The sequence below is a fragment of the Mizuhopecten yessoensis genome, unplaced genomic scaffold (genome assembly GCF_002113885.1).
Source record: "Mizuhopecten yessoensis strain PY_sf001 unplaced genomic scaffold, ASM211388v2 scaffold8195, whole genome shotgun sequence".
Lineage (NCBI taxonomy): Eukaryota > Metazoa > Mollusca > Bivalvia > Pectinida > Pectinidae > Mizuhopecten > Mizuhopecten yessoensis.
This window is the reverse complement of record NW_018407426.1, coordinates 1,711,171-1,729,247: the sequence shown is the minus strand read 5'-3', so window position 1 is coordinate 1,729,247 and position 18,077 is coordinate 1,711,171. Positions and strand designations below refer to the sequence as shown.

At 36.0% G+C, this 18,077-nt stretch overlaps 1 protein-coding gene across 5 annotated transcripts in view; it reads left to right on the top strand.

The window, feature by feature from the left end:
- LOC110455301 (tyrosine-protein phosphatase non-receptor type 11-like) overlaps positions 1-16,149 on the top strand; it is a 63,018-nt gene extending 46,869 nt beyond the window's left edge. For all 5 annotated transcript variants that reach the window (XM_021505355.1, XM_021505353.1, XM_021505352.1 and 2 more), the window contains 8 exons: positions 1,216-1,295; positions 2,145-2,291; positions 2,636-2,791; positions 3,460-3,617; positions 4,889-4,956; positions 5,248-5,399; positions 7,199-7,305; positions 8,903-16,149. In XM_021505355.1, the coding sequence (XP_021361030.1) occupies positions 1,216-1,295; positions 2,145-2,291; positions 2,636-2,791; positions 3,460-3,617; positions 4,889-4,956; positions 5,248-5,399; positions 7,199-7,305; positions 8,903-8,951 (917 nt within the window). In that variant the 3' untranslated portion in view covers positions 8,952-16,149. The remainder of the gene's footprint in view (positions 1-1,215; positions 1,296-2,144; positions 2,292-2,635; positions 2,792-3,459; positions 3,618-4,888; positions 4,957-5,247; positions 5,400-7,198; positions 7,306-8,902) is intronic.
- The last annotated feature ends 1,928 nt before the right edge of the window (positions 16,150-18,077 follow it).

The following is an 18,077-nucleotide window of genomic DNA, read 5'->3' as shown; positions in this document are numbered from 1 at the left end:
TTTGAATATTACATGTTAATAACTTGATTGGAATTATAACCTTGAGTTGACAGTTTGATACTTTGAAAATTTTGAGCCAGCCCTACCCCCAAGGGCTGTAGGGTGGGGCTCAAGGGAGTCAGTGTGCTAAAATTTCTTCATTTTCCTTGTTTAGAATCAGAGGTGCTAGTTTCAAATCCTTTTTAGTCTGAAATCTGTATGCTTGATATTGAATAAGGTGGTTTTATTGTTTTTTGTCACTTTGAATAATATTTCTGTTCATGTTAAAAACGAAATCAACTCTCTGTATAAATATATCAGGTGACCGTTAAGGCCCATGGGCCTCTTGTTTTTTTTAAGTTCCATGGGTCAGATTCTGCATGCTCAAAATTATGCCATAAATCAAATGTGTGCCTGTACCTGCTAGAGACAAAACAACTCTTTAAAATTACATGTTTTTGAGTTGTTCTTTCAGGTGAAAGCATTAAGATATAAGAATATTGGAATAGTTTAGGAAATTTAGTGGTTGAAAATAAGAGGTTAAGGGTCTAAAGTCTGGAGCCTCCCGCCTAAATAGGGAGAGCTGGCAGGTATGCAGTTTGCTGTAGAAGTATCATAAACAGATTTTAAAACTTACATGTCTATATAGTTATGTGTTTCTGGCAATGAAGAATATATTCAGACTAGTCTGATGGTGATCATTCTGTGTATTATATGTTGATAGTATATTTCTAGCCCACCATTTGATCATGTTGATGGTGGGCTGTTCAAACTACCCTTCATCCTTGGTCCGTCATGATCATCTGACCTTAACCCTTTCACCACTCTGGACTATAATGGACTCATCCAGATCTATGTATGGTAGAGTCTACTAAAGTTACATAGGGGTGAAAGGGTTAAGCAATTATTGTTATTGCTATTTCTCAAGAGATATCGGATGGATCTTTCTCAAATTTCACATGAAGGTTCATTTTGGTTTGTAGTTGTACATATAATATTTTTTGAGACTGATTGGAAAAGCAAGATGGCCACCAAGCAGCCATATTTGATTTACAGTTAGTAAATTTGGAATTATAAAAATACTTAACTGAGGCTGTATAAATATTACAACTTTATTTACTTTTATATACTGATATTATTGTCATTAGATATACTGACTGTGTTGTTGTGTTACAGTTGACCACACTCGAGTGGTGTTGAGTAATTAGATATACTGACTGTGTTGTTGTGTTACAGTTGACCACACACGAGTGGTGTTAAGAGACGGTGACCCCAACGTGGTCGGCTCCGACTACATCAACGCCAACCATATCACGGTAAACCAACTTAGACAAAGCATGTATTAACCTCCAAAACTGTATATTACAAACTGGAAAATGTCATTGTCCGATGTATTGTTGCCCTGACCACATATTTATATGTGTTATACAGCAGTATAAGCTAAAAGAAATCTCTCTCCAAATACATGTTAAATGTGGTTACCAATTACACCTATCACAACATAAATCTTGTAAAAGGAAAGCTTGTATGTCTCGTTAGTTCAAGCTAGCAAAGTATTACAGTAAATTTACCTGACAGGTAATGATTAAGGACTATAATTGACCTGTTGTATACCACTTTATGATCAAACATTTACATTTCCATTGCAAGTTCCTCTATAAATATTACCAGAAGAAATTGTGTTCATATATATAGAGAGAGAGAGAGCTCTATGAACCCATTTTGATAAACATCATTTTGACTTTATTTTTCATATGTTCATACTGGTATGAATGCATGATCCATTACATTCATATTTACCATGTAACCCTAGAGGGCTTCATGGAATATGTATGTAACCAATTTGCATTCAGACTGGCATGATTTTTTTAAAATATTGTTCACTCCTTCTATGATTGTCTGATTATAGCCCTCTCAGGTAACACAGGAGTTTAACGACGAATGCTGGTATAGTTCAAGTTTATTTCAACTCGGATACAAGGGTTCTCACTCCCTTTCAGTTCTTTATGCGGTTTGTCATAGCTGAACGTCTGCGAGCTGTACCGAGTCCTTTTCTTGGTTTCTCTGCCATTCTGTGTCTCTCTGATGTAGATCTTACATGCATCTCTTATTTACGGTTGGTTTTGGTCAAGCTTTTAAAAGTGTCCCATCTATTTGTGTCACAGACAGAGGATGACAGTATGGAGCCGAAGAAATGTTATATCGCCACACAGGGCTGTATGCCCACCACAGTCGGCGACTTCTGGAGGATGACCTGGCAGGAGAACTCCCGCGTCATTGTCATGACAACAAAAGAGGTGGAACGAGGAAAGGTAAGAGTTATGTCCCTTTGTTTCATTAAAAATTGGTGAAATGCTGACCTAGCAAATATTTCTTATATATTATGATTATATTATGGTATTTTAACTATAATCATTAAGTTGTGTCCTGTGTTTGATTTAAAGGTTTGATGACATTGCAAAAAAAAAATATGTTGAAAATCTTTATAAAAAACAATAATATTTGGTTATTTCTTGCACAAAATAAAGAATTTAGAATCGACTTGACCATGCTGTGATCTGTACAAAAGATACGAAAATGTCAATAATATAAATCCTACCCATTCTGTACCAATATCCTCAAACTGATTTAACGTATCGCTGGCCTTATTTTAAAGGTGAAGGCCTGTCGTTACTGGCCCTGCCCTGAAGATCCTGACGATGTCTTAGAGCGATCATTTGATACATACCAAGGCAAAGTAACAGTGAAACATATTAGTCAAAAAAGTGAAAGTGACTTAATAATTCGAGAATTTGAAGTGTCAAGGGAAAAGGTTAGTATGTATATTGTGCAAACAATATTTTTTTGTGTATAGGGAGGCGGGGACATCAATTGCTTAAAACCTTACTTAAGTCATTCACCCCTTAAATTTCATAATGAACTATTCCAACCTTTGAATTGAAAGAGTTCAAATGTGTCTTCAGGGGTGAATGAGTTAAGTCTCGGTGTTGATTTTCAATAAGTGTAGGAGATAATACACATCACATATAAACACTTACTGGTTGTGCTACATGAATCTTTCCACAATCAAGATAATACATATATTGGTTGGAATTTTTTGCTGTTACATATATCTTTTGATTATTTTGTGTTATATTAGATAATATTTCATTATTATTATCACAAAATCACAATGTTCAAGCGTTCCGTGTTAGTTTATTTTCATGTTAACCCATTCACCCCTGAAATTTCGTAATGAACTATTCCAACCATTGAATTGGAAGTGTTCAAATGTGTCTTCAGGGGTGAATGAGTTAAGGCTGTTTCACCCATAGAATTGTAAAAGTGATTTAATATCGAGAAATTGGAAGTCAGATCTGTTCTTAACACCACCACCCATGATATTTTAATATAGTTGTGTACCATCTCCCCTATACGATAAATTATGGAATAACCCTTAGATGCAGCATGTATAAAAATCCATATATTATATGTTTCCAGTCGTCAGAAGGACCAAGAAGTATCTTCCAGTACCATTTCCTTACGTGGCCAGATTATGGTGTGCCGTCAGACCCAGGCAGTGTCCTGAACTTCCTTAACATAGTTAATGCTAAACAGGAATCTATACCAAAGGCTGGCCCTATCATTGTCCATTGCAGGTAAGCAAAGTGATAGGACCTTGGTCCCCCATCCTTGTTTCTCCAAGAGTCACGCTCTCTGCAACCCAGGAATATGTCATCGCAATATTGAAGGCACGCGGCTAGCTATTTGATTGGTCTTCGGTAAAGAAACTGACCAATTGCTAGACTAGCTGGTACCTATCCTTTAAAGGTTACAGAGGAGAGACAATTTTTGTGGTTATGCTGCCACAGGCTTCTTTCCATGTACATCAAAGGATTAAACTTGTCCTCTAATTAAAAAAGTGACACATACTGAGCCTTGAATTTTTCCATGACATTTACAAAGAGGTGCAAAGAGCACTTAGTGTAACCCGTGGAGTATCAAGGATGAGGTTCCCCTCGCATAAAAAAACCTCTCAATGTCTTTAAGCAAACATATATTCTCACAAAAATGATCTGCTTACAAACTTAATCTCATATTAAGGGCCTGTCACACACTACCGAGGTACCTCGTTGGGACTCTACTGTAGTACAAAATAAACCATGGCAAGAAAATCGGCAGGGCTCAGTCGAGGAAAGCACTTGAAAAATCAAAATTGACTGTAGTAATACCTATGTACCAGCGTTCCCGTTGTGATACTGTTGTCCTACCATTGAACTACTGATGTAAGAGCCCATGTGCTATCGAATACCACTTTTCTGTTACTTTAGTGTTACTGATGCGCCACTGTTGTTCTACCAACGTGCCAACGTTGACTGGAGCTATAGCGGAGTGATACCGTTGCGCATTGCTAAGAACTGTAGTACATCATTAGTAAGATCATCTGCTGCGCAACAGTACTACTTTGGTGGTATTCGGTAATACCTTGCGGGGCACTACCAGTGCTCTACCAACATTAACGAAGCCATAATCGAGTAATGCCATTGTAGTCCCGTAACTCACTCAGGAAGCGCAACGGCAGACATTTTTGAGCAAGTTCAAAAATGTCTACCTTCATCTGCCGTTGCTTAATTTTACGCCAATGTTCCTAGCGATGTGATACCTTTGCGCTGCCGTACTAGTACCGATCCCCAAAAATTGCCGAATTTGTGCTCCGATATAAGCTCCAGCAACCCAAATCGGCTACGGGTGACAGGCCCTTTAGTAGATAATTGTCCTTTTTTTTTTAACCCTGTCTTTTATCACATAACTTAAATTACATATATCATTGTGTGTTATTTGTGAGAATTGGGTTAGAAGTTTTTTCTCCAAAACCTTTTGTTAAATTTCTTTTCAGTTTATTACAATGAAATTTTATTCTGTATTTCAGTGCTGGTATAGGAAGAACGGGAACTTTTATTGTAATAGATATAATAATAAACCAAATAAAAATGTTCGGTAAGTATTCAAAACTTTCTAAAATTTGATAACGACCGGAGATTAAAACATATATCAGGCTTCAGCAATACCTTCTCGACTCAGCCTGTCATGAACAAATGATTTTTTTTTTGTATTTTTAAAAAAAAACTTACACAAAACTTACACAAAATATAAGTTATGGTCACATTTTGCAAATTTTAACTCCTATGATTTAAAAATAATTGTTTTGATATATGAAAATTTTCTGGAATATTTTCTCACCACGATGTTTCTAAGACTTATTGACATAAAACCTCATTTTGAATGCAGGCCTGGAGTGTGAGATAGATATCCAGAAAACGATACAGATGGTGAGGTCACAGAGGTCAGGGATGGTCCAGACCGAGGCCCAGTACAAGTTTGTCTACATGGCTGTGCTACACTATCTGGAGACGGAGAAACAACGCAAGCGAGCCGAGGAAGTAAGTTCTTGGTGCCGCATCACGAGATAAATAGCTTCCAGGCAAAGGTTAAAGTGGTTGTGTTAGAGCTACAACTTTGTAACAGTTTATGAATTATTAGTGCATATTGTTATTTTTGAGCTTACACCGCCCTGATTGCTTTCATGAATGTTCTTAACTTCAATTAAAAGACATCATTTGGGATTTGGGTTTATTGTTGGTAACCATTGCTTGAGTTAAGGAAAATATTTTTAATCTCTAGAGTTTTCCTTAACTCCGTTGATGCATTTCAGTAAAAATAACTTAAGATTAACTCATAAATATAGGGCCTGTTTCCTTAAATATCTTAAATTAAGGGTCAGGATGCCTTTTTTTCACCGAAACGTGTTGTGAGATATCTCCCTTCAGACATGTCTTCTAATGTTTTAACTCAATCACCCCTAAAGACACATTTGAACTCTTCCAACTCAAAGGTTGGAATAGTTCATTATGAAATTTCAGGGGTGAATAAGTTAACATTTTAAATTTGTAACTTAAGGTTCAAATAATGTTCATTGGCTAGACAATGAGTAGTAAACTATGTGGACTTGCTAGCTTTATGACATATAAGGTCATGTTCTTAAATTGGAGAATTTTCAAGCCCAAATGCAATAAAAAAAAATAGTTTTATCTTTTATTTGAATGTCAGATGTGATTATTTTCTATCTTAACCCTTTCACCACTGTAGACCATAATGGACTCTTCCAAATTAATGAATGGTAGAGTTCACTCAAGTTACATAGGGGTGAAAGGGTTAAAAGATATGTGTAGAAAGTTAAAAACGTATATAGCAACAGGTTAACTTGAACTCTGATAAAGCAAGTCCTTCTCCTGAATGTCACACAACTAGATCCTGACATACACTGTCTTCCTTAACCCTTTCACCACTGTAGGCCAAAATGGACTCATCCAGATCAATGCATGGTAGAGTCAACTACAGTTACATAGGGGTGAAGGGTTAATTTGTTTTCTGAACTGCACTGGAATACTTGATGAATTTGAACACTTTCTCTGGACCCGACTAATACATATAAAACTGTTTTACTATGACCAAACAGTTGCTCAATGACTTTGACTTTCAAGTCAAGCTAGTTTAACTATGACACAACAAATTCGAGTTAAACTTGCTTGATTATGACCCAACTAGTTTGAGTTGAACTATTTGAACGGACTTAACATGTTCTAGTTGAAATGGTTTAACTGTGAGCCAATGAAATAAAAAAACTGGTTAGTTTTAACAGGATTTAATTGAATAAGAAAAGTGATTTGGATTCTTTCTAATTCACTATAATGTAAAGTGTGTGTTATGTTTCTGTTAAATTGTTCAATGTCTCTGCCAGGAGTCGAACCCAGGACCTGTGGCTTAGTCTTATGCTCTTTCTAAACAGAAATTTACCCTAGCCAAGTCAGTAGGAAGCGGCTAGTATTTTACCAGGGTGACATACTCCCTCTCCAGGAAAGAGCCCGTCCTGAGTTTTTCCAGAGATCATAGCGATTATTCTGAATGTATCGCTCAGTATATTTGGCGCCAATGTAACAAAGGTCATTATGTTTTCAATGCCCCTGTCAGGAGTCGAACACGAGACCTCTGGCTTACTAGTCTTATGCTCTACCGAATGAGCTAAAAGAGAAATTCTTTCTAGCAGAGTCAGTAGGAAGCAGCTAGTATTTTACCAGAGTGACATTTTGAGTGAGGTTTATATCTAAATCCACACTATATTTTACGTACTGTAACTGTGGAAAACTTACATTGTATTGTTAACTTTAATTTATGATTGCAGCAAAGTGTTGGACGAGAATATACCAACATAAAATACACTGAGGGCACAAGACAACCCCGCCCACAGCCAGCTCCTCAGCAACCCTCACGCAAGAAGGAACTACCCAAGTAAGTCACAGTTTATCAATGGGAAAGACAACAATAGAATTCCGAAATGTCAACAAAGCAATAGTTCTTACACAAAATCATTAAAACTAGGCGGAATATGAACAAAGGATGTGGGTGGTCGGGTGGTGCAGTGGATAGTGCACTTGCCTTTCACCAAGGCGGCCGGGGTTTGATTCCCCGATCGGACGTGAAAATGTATTGGGTCACCTGCCCGACCACGTAGGTTTTCTCTGGGGAACTCCTGTTTCCTCCCACATTAAGATCCCTGCACGCTGACATCCGGGCCAACAAAAGTGATGATATTAGTTGAATAACCTGTTTCATAACTGTTGAAAAAAATAAATAAAGTTTATATTTTATATATGAACAAAGGAATGATGTACTTCGATACCCTTGAAAAGGGACATACAAATGTAGATGTAGATAGATGTATCCTGGAACAGTGTTAGAATCTGTCCAATATTTCTTGAGAAGGGCCGGAGTATATACAGACCCGTTCACAATTTTACTTTCTATTTTGAGTAGCATCTGCGTAACACGTGCGAAGCCTTGAGTAGTTTTTCTGAGATGAACCATTCAGTATGTGTAAACCCTTTTCTATGAGGGACTGTTTCAAACTTTGTTAATGAAAGATTTAAACAGTTTTGTGTTGATGAAAAAAATGGGTTAGAGCAAATCTGTTGTGATTTGGTTTTAGTCATGTTCTGTATAACAGTATCGAACAAAAACAACACAAATACAAGGGAAAATGAGATCCAGTGTCCGCTAGTGGATGTACAGTGAAGTTCTGCGTACCCCAGATAATGGATTTCTAAGCGGAATTCATTAGTCCGGCCATAAGAGTAATGTAAAAATTTAAAAAGAGGAGATGACCAGATAAATTAAAAGGAGATGACCAGACAACTTCAAATGGGAAGTCTCGGCAAATTTTGATAAATGCCGCTCACAGCTAGCATTCAACAATTCTAGCACTGCCCAACCACGTACTCATTTACAGCTTAGTAGACTGGAACAAGCAGAGTAAAGTATCTTGCTCAAAGATACAACACAGTGCCGTGACGTGACTCGAACCGGCAACCCTTTGGTCACGAGCCCGGCGTCCTACCACTAGACTACCCTGTCTTCTACTTGTGTGTTGTCATTTTGTTAGGCTATACACTATAACCTGAAAAGTCTATATTTTATTGGTTAGCCAAAATTAAATTTTTAGCCCACTATCATCAGATGGTGGCCTTTTCAAATCACCCTTTGTGGTCCGTGGTCTGCCGTCCATCCTTAAACAAATCTTGTTAGAGCTATATCTCAGAAAGAACTGGAAGGATCTTTCTCAAATGTCACTTGAAGGTTCCCCTTGGACCCTAGCTAGTTACACATATCTAAGTTTTTGGCTGATCAGAAAACCAAAAAGGCTGGCCATCTTGAATTTTGAGAGTTTAAGTTTGTTAGCGCTATTTCTCACAAATTACTTAAGAGATCTTTCTCAAATTTCACATAAAGTTTCCCCTGGTCCCTAGTTATGTATATCAAATGTTTGGGACTAATCTGTCATGTGATACTAAGTATGTGTTTTCATATAAATAATGTGTTTATTTTATAGGACACCAGAGGAATCCAACCAGATTTACCAAAATGTTCCAAAGAGATAAGGACCATAGACCTTGGACCTTAGACAGATGTCCTGTGATCCACAACTGGCTTCCCATTACTGTTGATACCTGTGTCAGGATTGGCTGTTATTGGCTTTGACTTACATAATCCTGTATCAAACATTCTGATTGGCTGTTACTGGCTTTGACTTACATAATCCTGTATCAAACATTCTGATTGGCTGTTACTGGCTTTGACTTACATAATCCTGTATCAAACATTCTGATTGGCTGTTACTGGCTTTGACTTACATAATCCTGTATCAAACATTCTGATTGGCTGTTGATTGTGTACATTTATGTATTGAACATTCTGATTGGCCATTAAGTTGAAGCGTTATCAAACATGTATTCCCATTGATAGAGAGAGATTTGGGCGGAAATTGAATGGAATGCAAATACATGTTACCATGGTTACATAATATTTCAATGTTAATTTAAATTTTTGTTATGTCTTTATTATATGTAATTACTGTGATTGTATCACAGGAGAATTATTGCTGAAATTACATATAATTATATATATTGACTGTATATGTGAATCATGAGCAAGCATATAGTGTAACAATCACCTGTCCAAGACAAGGCTATTAAAGTCTCTTAAATACACTCATTACTTTAATATATTTGAAGTAATTACAACCGATATGTACATATATATACATGTATCTCAAAGGTAAAACACCAATATACTTGGATAGGATTCAAAATCAGGAGCAGGATTTCTGTTTTTTTGTCAGATATGTATAACTTATATCAAGAGATTAAGATATTGTTGTAGGTACTATTTGATTTTCTTTAATAATGGATTTTTGGGGGCGGTTTGTCCTTTATACCAAACTTTTTATCGAAGTATACAGCTAGTTTGTATTTTCAAATGGAAAAACAGATGTGATTAGATTGTCAGGGCAAAATAAAATATAATTCTTTTTCCCCAAATATTGATAACAGGACTTAATTTTCTGGCTTTGATCCAACAATACATTATATTGTCGCCACTGTGTTGGTTTCGTTTTTGGCGCAATTGTTGACATTCTTTTATTTCACCCTTTCACCACTGTAAACCATAATGGACTCATCCATATCAATGCATGGCAGAGTCTACTAAAATTACATAGGGGTGAAAGGGTTAACCATCAGCTTTTGTACAGGGATGCTGATCTTTGCGTGGATATTCCCTAAGGGTTAAACAATGATACAGTACAGTCAACAAACTGAGCAAAAATGGACCTCTTTTTAAGTACTTAACTATTTTTTGATATTCTTTTAATAAGCAAGCTTTGTCGTTTTCCAATAACTCTTGTTAGGAACAAAAGAAAAAAGAGCTCAGACTAGGTCTTTCCAGGATTAACTCATTCACCCCTGAAATTTCATAATGAACTATTCCAACCTTTGAATTGGAAGAGTTCATATGTGTCTTCACGGGTGAATGAGTTAAGATATGTAGACCATGAGCTGGTGTTGGCGTTTGAGTGACTCCACTTTGTGATGTTAATGTTTTCCCCCCGTCTGCGCTAGTGGTTTGACTGATATCAAAGAAACGAACAGTCTATTTGAGTGACATAGGGGGGAGAAGCTCCGATAGTGATTATTGTTAGTGTAGCATACATGGTGCTCATTTGTTATGGATATTATTGTTGATCTTTTTGTATTGTTCTTTTGAAGAAATCGTGATGTTGACAGTTTAGCGTATTAAAAGCTGACTAGATATAGGGGTTTATTGATACGAGGCGAGTTATCAAGATCGTTTGATTGATTGGCTGACAATCTGTGATTGGTTATTATGTGTGATGAGGCTAGAAATAGTTTCAGAACCTATTATTGAATAAATCCTGTAGTTAAACATATATTTGTTCCCATACATTTGTAATAGTTTACAGATTAACTCGTGTTAATCTCGTCATTTTCTGTCATTTTCATTTTTTGGGCAGAATCCACATATCTTGGTATTATATTAAATTCTGTTCATTTTTAATCCAGATTTTACTTTGCTTGTCATGGCAACATCGAAATATTATCAAGTTTCCGAAGGTGATTTGAACAAATTCCAGAGCTGAGGCCTGTTTATTTGTGCGAATGGACTGGTTAATCTACTTTTAAATACACGTATCATGAATTCAGAGGAGGAAAGGAAAATGGCCGAGGCCTTGAAAATCTTTCTCAAATCTTCCAGAAAGTAACATCAGATTATAAGGCCTGTTCCTCTCTCGTAAATAAACAACTCTGGTCTAAGCATTCAAATTAGTGAAAATGCAATAATCAAACGCGACCTTGAAGGGTGGTTTGTCAAGGTGACAGTTTTTGGAGATATGTCATTTGCTAGAGAGCCATTTCAGAGAAGAAGTCTTTTCTCTGTGGATGGTATAAAGAATACTTTGTGGTCATGGTAACCACTGGAATGCCATCAAGACAATGTGACAATACGAGGTCTAAAACCAACGTGTTCACGGTCTAGTAATTAATATATATAAGATCAATATTATAAGGACTGACAGCACGTAACTCTTTCTGAAGAACTGTTGTGTGAACTTAGTTGCAATGGTACTTAAATTCTTCTAAGCAAATACCACTCATCCAAGATAATTTCAAATACATACTGAAGATTGACATTAAATTGCAACCTTGTCTGTGTTTTCCATTTTTCTTTTTCATTTCTTTTTCAACATTTGAAATTAAATTTTCAGATCAAGTAACATTGTATATGATTCATGGTAAAACTCATTAAAAGTTATTGTAAGAAGTTTTTTCTTCAGAACTTTGAATTATCATACTACATGTATTGTAATTTAATGCTTTTAAAATTTGTAATACAACTTGACACCAAAGAAAGGGAGTTTATGAGCATTAAATATTGAAATATTTCATAATTTTTTGATGAAGTCCCTACTGTAATGTGAGCACATCAGTAGTTGTCTGCTGTCAGACTCACTAGAAATATTAGGTGACAACTGGAAGTTAGTTCATTGTACCGTGTAAAATGTACATTAAATTATATAACAGTGTGTCGCTTAGTAGATATGCATGTTTGCATTGATGACTAGCATACTAAGTAAGTATATTTTTGATCGATAAACACCAGTATCAAACCTCTAAAAAGGGAAGTTTCAGTGAAAGGCATTCAGAATTATTACCGGTCTATTAAGTTTGACACTTAATTCATGTGAAGAATTATGAATTGTCAATTTAAAAGTTTGATTTATAAGAAATGTAACAGAAATGTAACATTTTTGGTGTGAATTTCTAACACCAAATATTTTTTTTTAATAATTTCTTCAAAACTTCAAACAAGTACCATGGATATGTGTAACTAGCCTGCCACTGTCTCATCCGGGTGACAGATTGAATTTTTCTGCTGACAATAATGTTGTAGAATAGCCAGGAGAAGAACTTACAGCTGAGAAGAGCTATACCAATATTGTTTTTAATTGTTATCATTGTGCTGTAATTCTAGAAGCTCCCCCGGAAAAGCGACAACATTATTTGGTGTAAATATTGTGTATAATTGTTTTTTGTGATATTTTTGCCACCCGTATTGTTTCATTTTTGTACGTACGGTAACTGTTCCATACATTTGTAAGTATAACAAGATTCACTGTACACACTCACAGGTAAATAATATAGGGCATCTTCTGTATCTTTTTCACTTTTTTCACAGCAGTATCTACTTTTAGGAGGCCTCGCTCTGAATCACTTACATTTTTGGCAAGATATTATTTATTTTTATTTGCGAGGAGGCATTTTAGCAAATTTCCATCTTCTGCAACTATTAATTCCATAGATACTTACATCAAGATGTAAAAGTCTCTTTGAAAATTAGAGTTCCAGTATTTCTTGAATATAACCTGCGGGCACTTGGGATTTACTGTTTACTAAGAGGAAACATATTTAACTGCTAGTATTTTTGTCCAATTAAGAACTGCTGGTTTAGTATGTTTACATTCTGTTACAAAAATCCATTTATATTTGCTGATATATTGCTTTTGCTGAAATATTTTCAAAACATTCATTTGGTTCATTTACAACTACAAGAGGAATTTCTCTTTTTGTTTAAATATTTTTTTATCTAGATCCTGACAAAGTTGTACCTGTACTGGAGTACCAACACTGTTTAAGGTTTTGTTCTATTATTTTTTTATTTTATTTTTTTACAACAAATTGAGACATTCAGAACAGTACATAAAAGTAGTGATCGAAAAAATTTGTAAAAGCAGAAATTAACCAGTAAATATCAATCAATGGGCATCTTTGTGTATCCAAATTGACTGAAAAAGTTATTCTAAATCATTTATACTTTAAAATGAGGAGCTTAAGAACCCACTTTCAGATATAAGACATTTTTTACATTTTAAATATTTCAATTTGCAATACATTGAATTTTCATTTCATAAAATTTGATTACTAAAATATCATATCTGGTGAAAATTGTGTTAAATTAATTGGTAGAAAGTTCCAAAATTAAATCTTTTCCCTGTTAAAGTAGATATTAGTTGAAACAAATTATTGTAGGTTAAAACTATATAATTGGTTCTGTTTCGGTTCTGGTCCCTTTGGATATATTCGTGTTGAACTCTGGTCAAGATGTCTTCCAAACATGAACATTCTGTATATCTTGTCCTCAAATAGCATGGCAGATGTGTTCATTACCAAAGATTGTCTGATTTTTGAGGAGAGAAATAAACAGAGAAGAAACAGTGCTCTCCAAAATAAATGGTTATGAACTTGTATGCTAGTTTTTCCTGACAGCTAAATGTATGTAAGCATAATATTTAGGTGTTTTGCACCTTTTTGTTAAAATGATGACTTGTATGAACTGTCTTGTTTATTATTGAATTATGACAGAATTAATACAAAATTCCTGATACTTGTTTCCTTCTTTTACACAATAAATCCTACTTCAGGTAACCTCGGAGGTTCCAGAAGGACATTGTAATTGACCAGTTTAAATGTAAGGATGATATGATCAGCAATGAAGCGTCTTTGAATGAAGAGGGGTTTTGTCTCCTCCGGATTTCAGTTAAACAAGTTCCCTATTCATAAAACCATTGTCATACTTCATTTGAACTTCTGTATTAAGCTCTTTTCCTCACACATGTCAGGAAGTACCTGATAATATTTTTTATTGTTATTTACGAAGTAGGTGCTTAGTCTAAACTTGTACCGGAAAATGTTTGATTTTTATCACGTAGCAAGACTTGTATAGATAACAAGGAAGACAGTTTCAGCTCAAACCTGGAGTTTGGGCATGATAACGGTTTATGAATGCAGGCTCTGATCCTACTGTATACCAAATATAGCTTTGATCATTCTTACTTCTCATGTACTTGTAATACATACATGTCTAACATTGAATCGTTTGATCTGCCAGTCAGATTTATTTGGGAAATGAATGGAATTTTGCAATGTTCGACAGGAACGATGTTTATATTATCATTATATCACATTCTGCATCATTTCAGTGTTTCAATGTATCATATACTGATTTTAAGATTTCAGTAACGTTACTTACTAAAATTTAATTGTAGATTTTAGAACTATTAAATATTCATAATTGCATGTTTATTAATTTTTTGAAAGTGATATTGAAAATTTTATGTAATATAATTATGTATATACAGCTGATAACGATGCAATTTTTTTAAGTAAATCTTCAAACAATATGGAATCTTGGCTATATAGTACTATATGGCCAGGTGAACTTTGACTTCATGTGACCATGTGACCTTGTGAACTTTGACCTCTAACCCAGTGTTTCTGACATCTCAATAATCATAGAATGTAAGTTTGAATCATTGTTAAAACCTACAAGCAAATGTGCTAAAAATAGCAGAAATAAGCAAATCCAGACACTTTGTGGACCTTTTCAGTTTAATATTTCATTATTGGACTGATTCAATTATAGAAATTGGTGGTTGTTCATGTACTTTTGAGTCTGAAGGAGCTATGGATATTATAAGACTCTTTCATGCCCAGGGGTGTAGGATAGGAAATTCCAACCGAGGGGTTTCCAAAGCCTCAGGTTTTACCAATTTCCCTATCCTACACCCCTGGGCATGAGAGAGTATTTTTCTCTCATCCCAACTACCGAAATAAGCTCAGAAACCATGAAAATGCATTTTGACTGGCCACAATTTTGAAAATATCAATTTTTCCCCTGAGCTTTTGAGACTAAAATGAATATGTCAGCCGGATTTAGCATACCCCATATTTGCAAACACCGTTTTGCGCAGAAAAAATAATCACAGCTTTCTAACGTATACGGTAAATATATATCGTAAAAGGTTTTAATTTCCTCACGTCGCCTTTTCCGCATTGCGGCATCGAAGATTTCCAAATTTGTGATGTCACATCATTGGTGAGCCACGTCACGTGCAATGGGGTGTAAGATAAAAAAAATCCTTCACCCCTTTCTTACCCTGGACAGCTCTATCTTGCACACAGGGAAATGAGAGAAATGTATATTTATTTTAAAAAGAAACCTGTACTTTTAAAAAAGGCCGATAGGCTAGGGGCGGGACATGAATGAATTGGATCTACCATACCTCACAGATTTCTTTTTTTTTACTTTTCTGAAACACCGATCAATTACAAAATCTGAACAATGATGGTGTTGCTAGCAAACTGTTCACTATACTGGACATCAGGGAGGATGTGCACCTAAATTGAATTAATATTTGGGAATAAGTCAGCAGGTTGGACAATTTTCATAGAGGTTTTCATATTCAAAGGATATATTCCTTTGACCTTCAGCACCTCTAAAAATTATGGTTCATTTGTGCTTAAAAATGGATAATTCTTCCATTTTAAGAACTTTGAAGCCGAGAGTCATATGATTATATTTTGCATGCAATCTACTGGGCGTAGAGTGTTATTGGGTTTAATTGAAGAAATAATCTTTACCAATTTTCAAGGTCACAAGAGACACATGAAGTAATTTTCATGCTTTTCATTTTTCTATGATAATCAATAAAATGTAGATTTTTTTTAATAACATTGTAATCAATGGAAATCACCAAAAAATAATCAGGTTTTTTTCTTCCGAGTAAACTGTGAAACAGTTTGAATTTGTTACACTTCCCCATCATGCCAAAAGGTGGTGTACCTACTGTTTAGTACAATGTGCAGTGTTGTATAGAAAATAGATTCTTGCTGTTTGTGTCAAAATGTCAAATAAATTTCGTATATATATATATATTATATACTTGTGTGTCCTGTGTTATATTCAACACTTACCTGACACTTTGTGGCTGTAGAACATAGGAGCAATGAAGAAAGAAACTAACCAAGTCAGGAATTGTCGGACCACAAAGGCCAGGAATATTCTGACTAACAAGGTAGAAACTTCGGACATTCCCATACAAAGGCAGATCCTGGTAAAAAAAAAAACTCTGATCAAAGTGTAAGGATCAAGAAACGTGCCTACCCAAGTCTTGTTTTTTCGGATCAAATTGTTAAAAGCATTGTAGATTTTTTTTTATCTAATGGTAGAAACCAAGATAGGAATATTCTGGTCTACTAGTAAACCAAATTCAGAAGAGTTTTGATTTCAAGAATTGAAATCAAAACAGGGTTTCTGACCAACAGGTAGATCTCGAAGGCGGCATGGGCATTCTGATTTAATTGAAAACTTCACAGGACTGACAACGATATTCTACACGAAAAGTTCTGCCAAGGAAAAATATTCTGATTCACAAATTACTACCGTCAAAATTTGCTTGTTTGTTTGCATGGAGTGTAATGTTCAATGTCATAAGCAGACTGGTACATAGGGAGACATCCAATGTCACTAGCAGACTGGTGCCTAGGTAGACATCCAATGTCATTAGCAGAGTGGTACATAGGGAAACATCTAATGTCATGAGCAGACTGATACATAGGGAGACATCCAATGTCATTAGCAGACTGGTGCATAGGGAAACATCCAATGTCATTAGCAGACTGGTACATAGGGAAACATCCAATGTCATGAGCAGACTGGTACATAGGGAGACATCCAATGTCCTTAGCAGACTGGTGCCTAGGGAGACATCCAATGTCATTAGCAGACTGGTGCATAGGGAGATATCCAATGTCATAAGCAGACTGGTACATAGGGAGACATCCAATGTCATTAGCAGACTGGTGCCTAGGGAGACATCCAATGTCCTTAGCAGACTGGTGCCTAGGGAGACATCCAATGTCCTTAGCAGACTGGTGCATAGGGAGACATCCAATGTCCTTAGCAGACTGGAGCGTAGGGAGACATCCAATGTCCTTAGCAGACTGGTGCATTGGGAGACATCCAATGTCATTAGCAGACTGGTACCTAGGGAGACATCCAATGTCATTAGCAGACTGGTGCATAGAGAGACATCCAATGTCATTAGCAGACTGGTGCATAGGGAGATATCCAATGTCATAAGCAGACTGGTACATAGGGAGAAATCCAATGTCATTAGCAGACTGGTACATAGGGAGATATCCAATGTCATTAGCAAACTGGTGCCTAGGGAGACATCCAATGTCATTAGCAGACTGGTACATAAGGAGACATCCAATGGCATTAGCAGACTGGTGCGTAGGGCGACATCCAATGTCATTAGCAGACTGTCACATAGGAAGACATCCAATGTCATTAGCAGACTGGTGCATAGGGAGATATCCAATGTCATAAGCAGACTGGTACATAGGGAGAAATCCAATGTCATTAGCAGACTGGTACATAAGGAGACATCCAATGTCATTAGCAGACTGGCGCGTAGGGCGACATCCAATGTCATTAGCAGACTGTCACATAGGAAGACATCCAATGTCATTAGCAGACTGGTGCATAGGGAGGCATCCAATGTCATTAGCAGACTGGTACATAGGGAGTTATCCAATGTCATTAGCAGACTGGTGCATAGGGAGATATCCAATGTCATAAGCAGACTGGTACATAGGGAGAAATCCAATGTCATTAGCAGACTGGTACATAAGGAGACATCCAATGTCATTAGCAGACTGGTGCGTAGGGCGACATCCAATGTCATTAGCAGACTGTCACATTGGGAGACATCCAATGTCATTTGCAGACTGGTACATAGGGAGACATCCAATGTCATTAGCAGACTGGTGCATAGGGAGACATCCAATGTCATTAGCAGACTG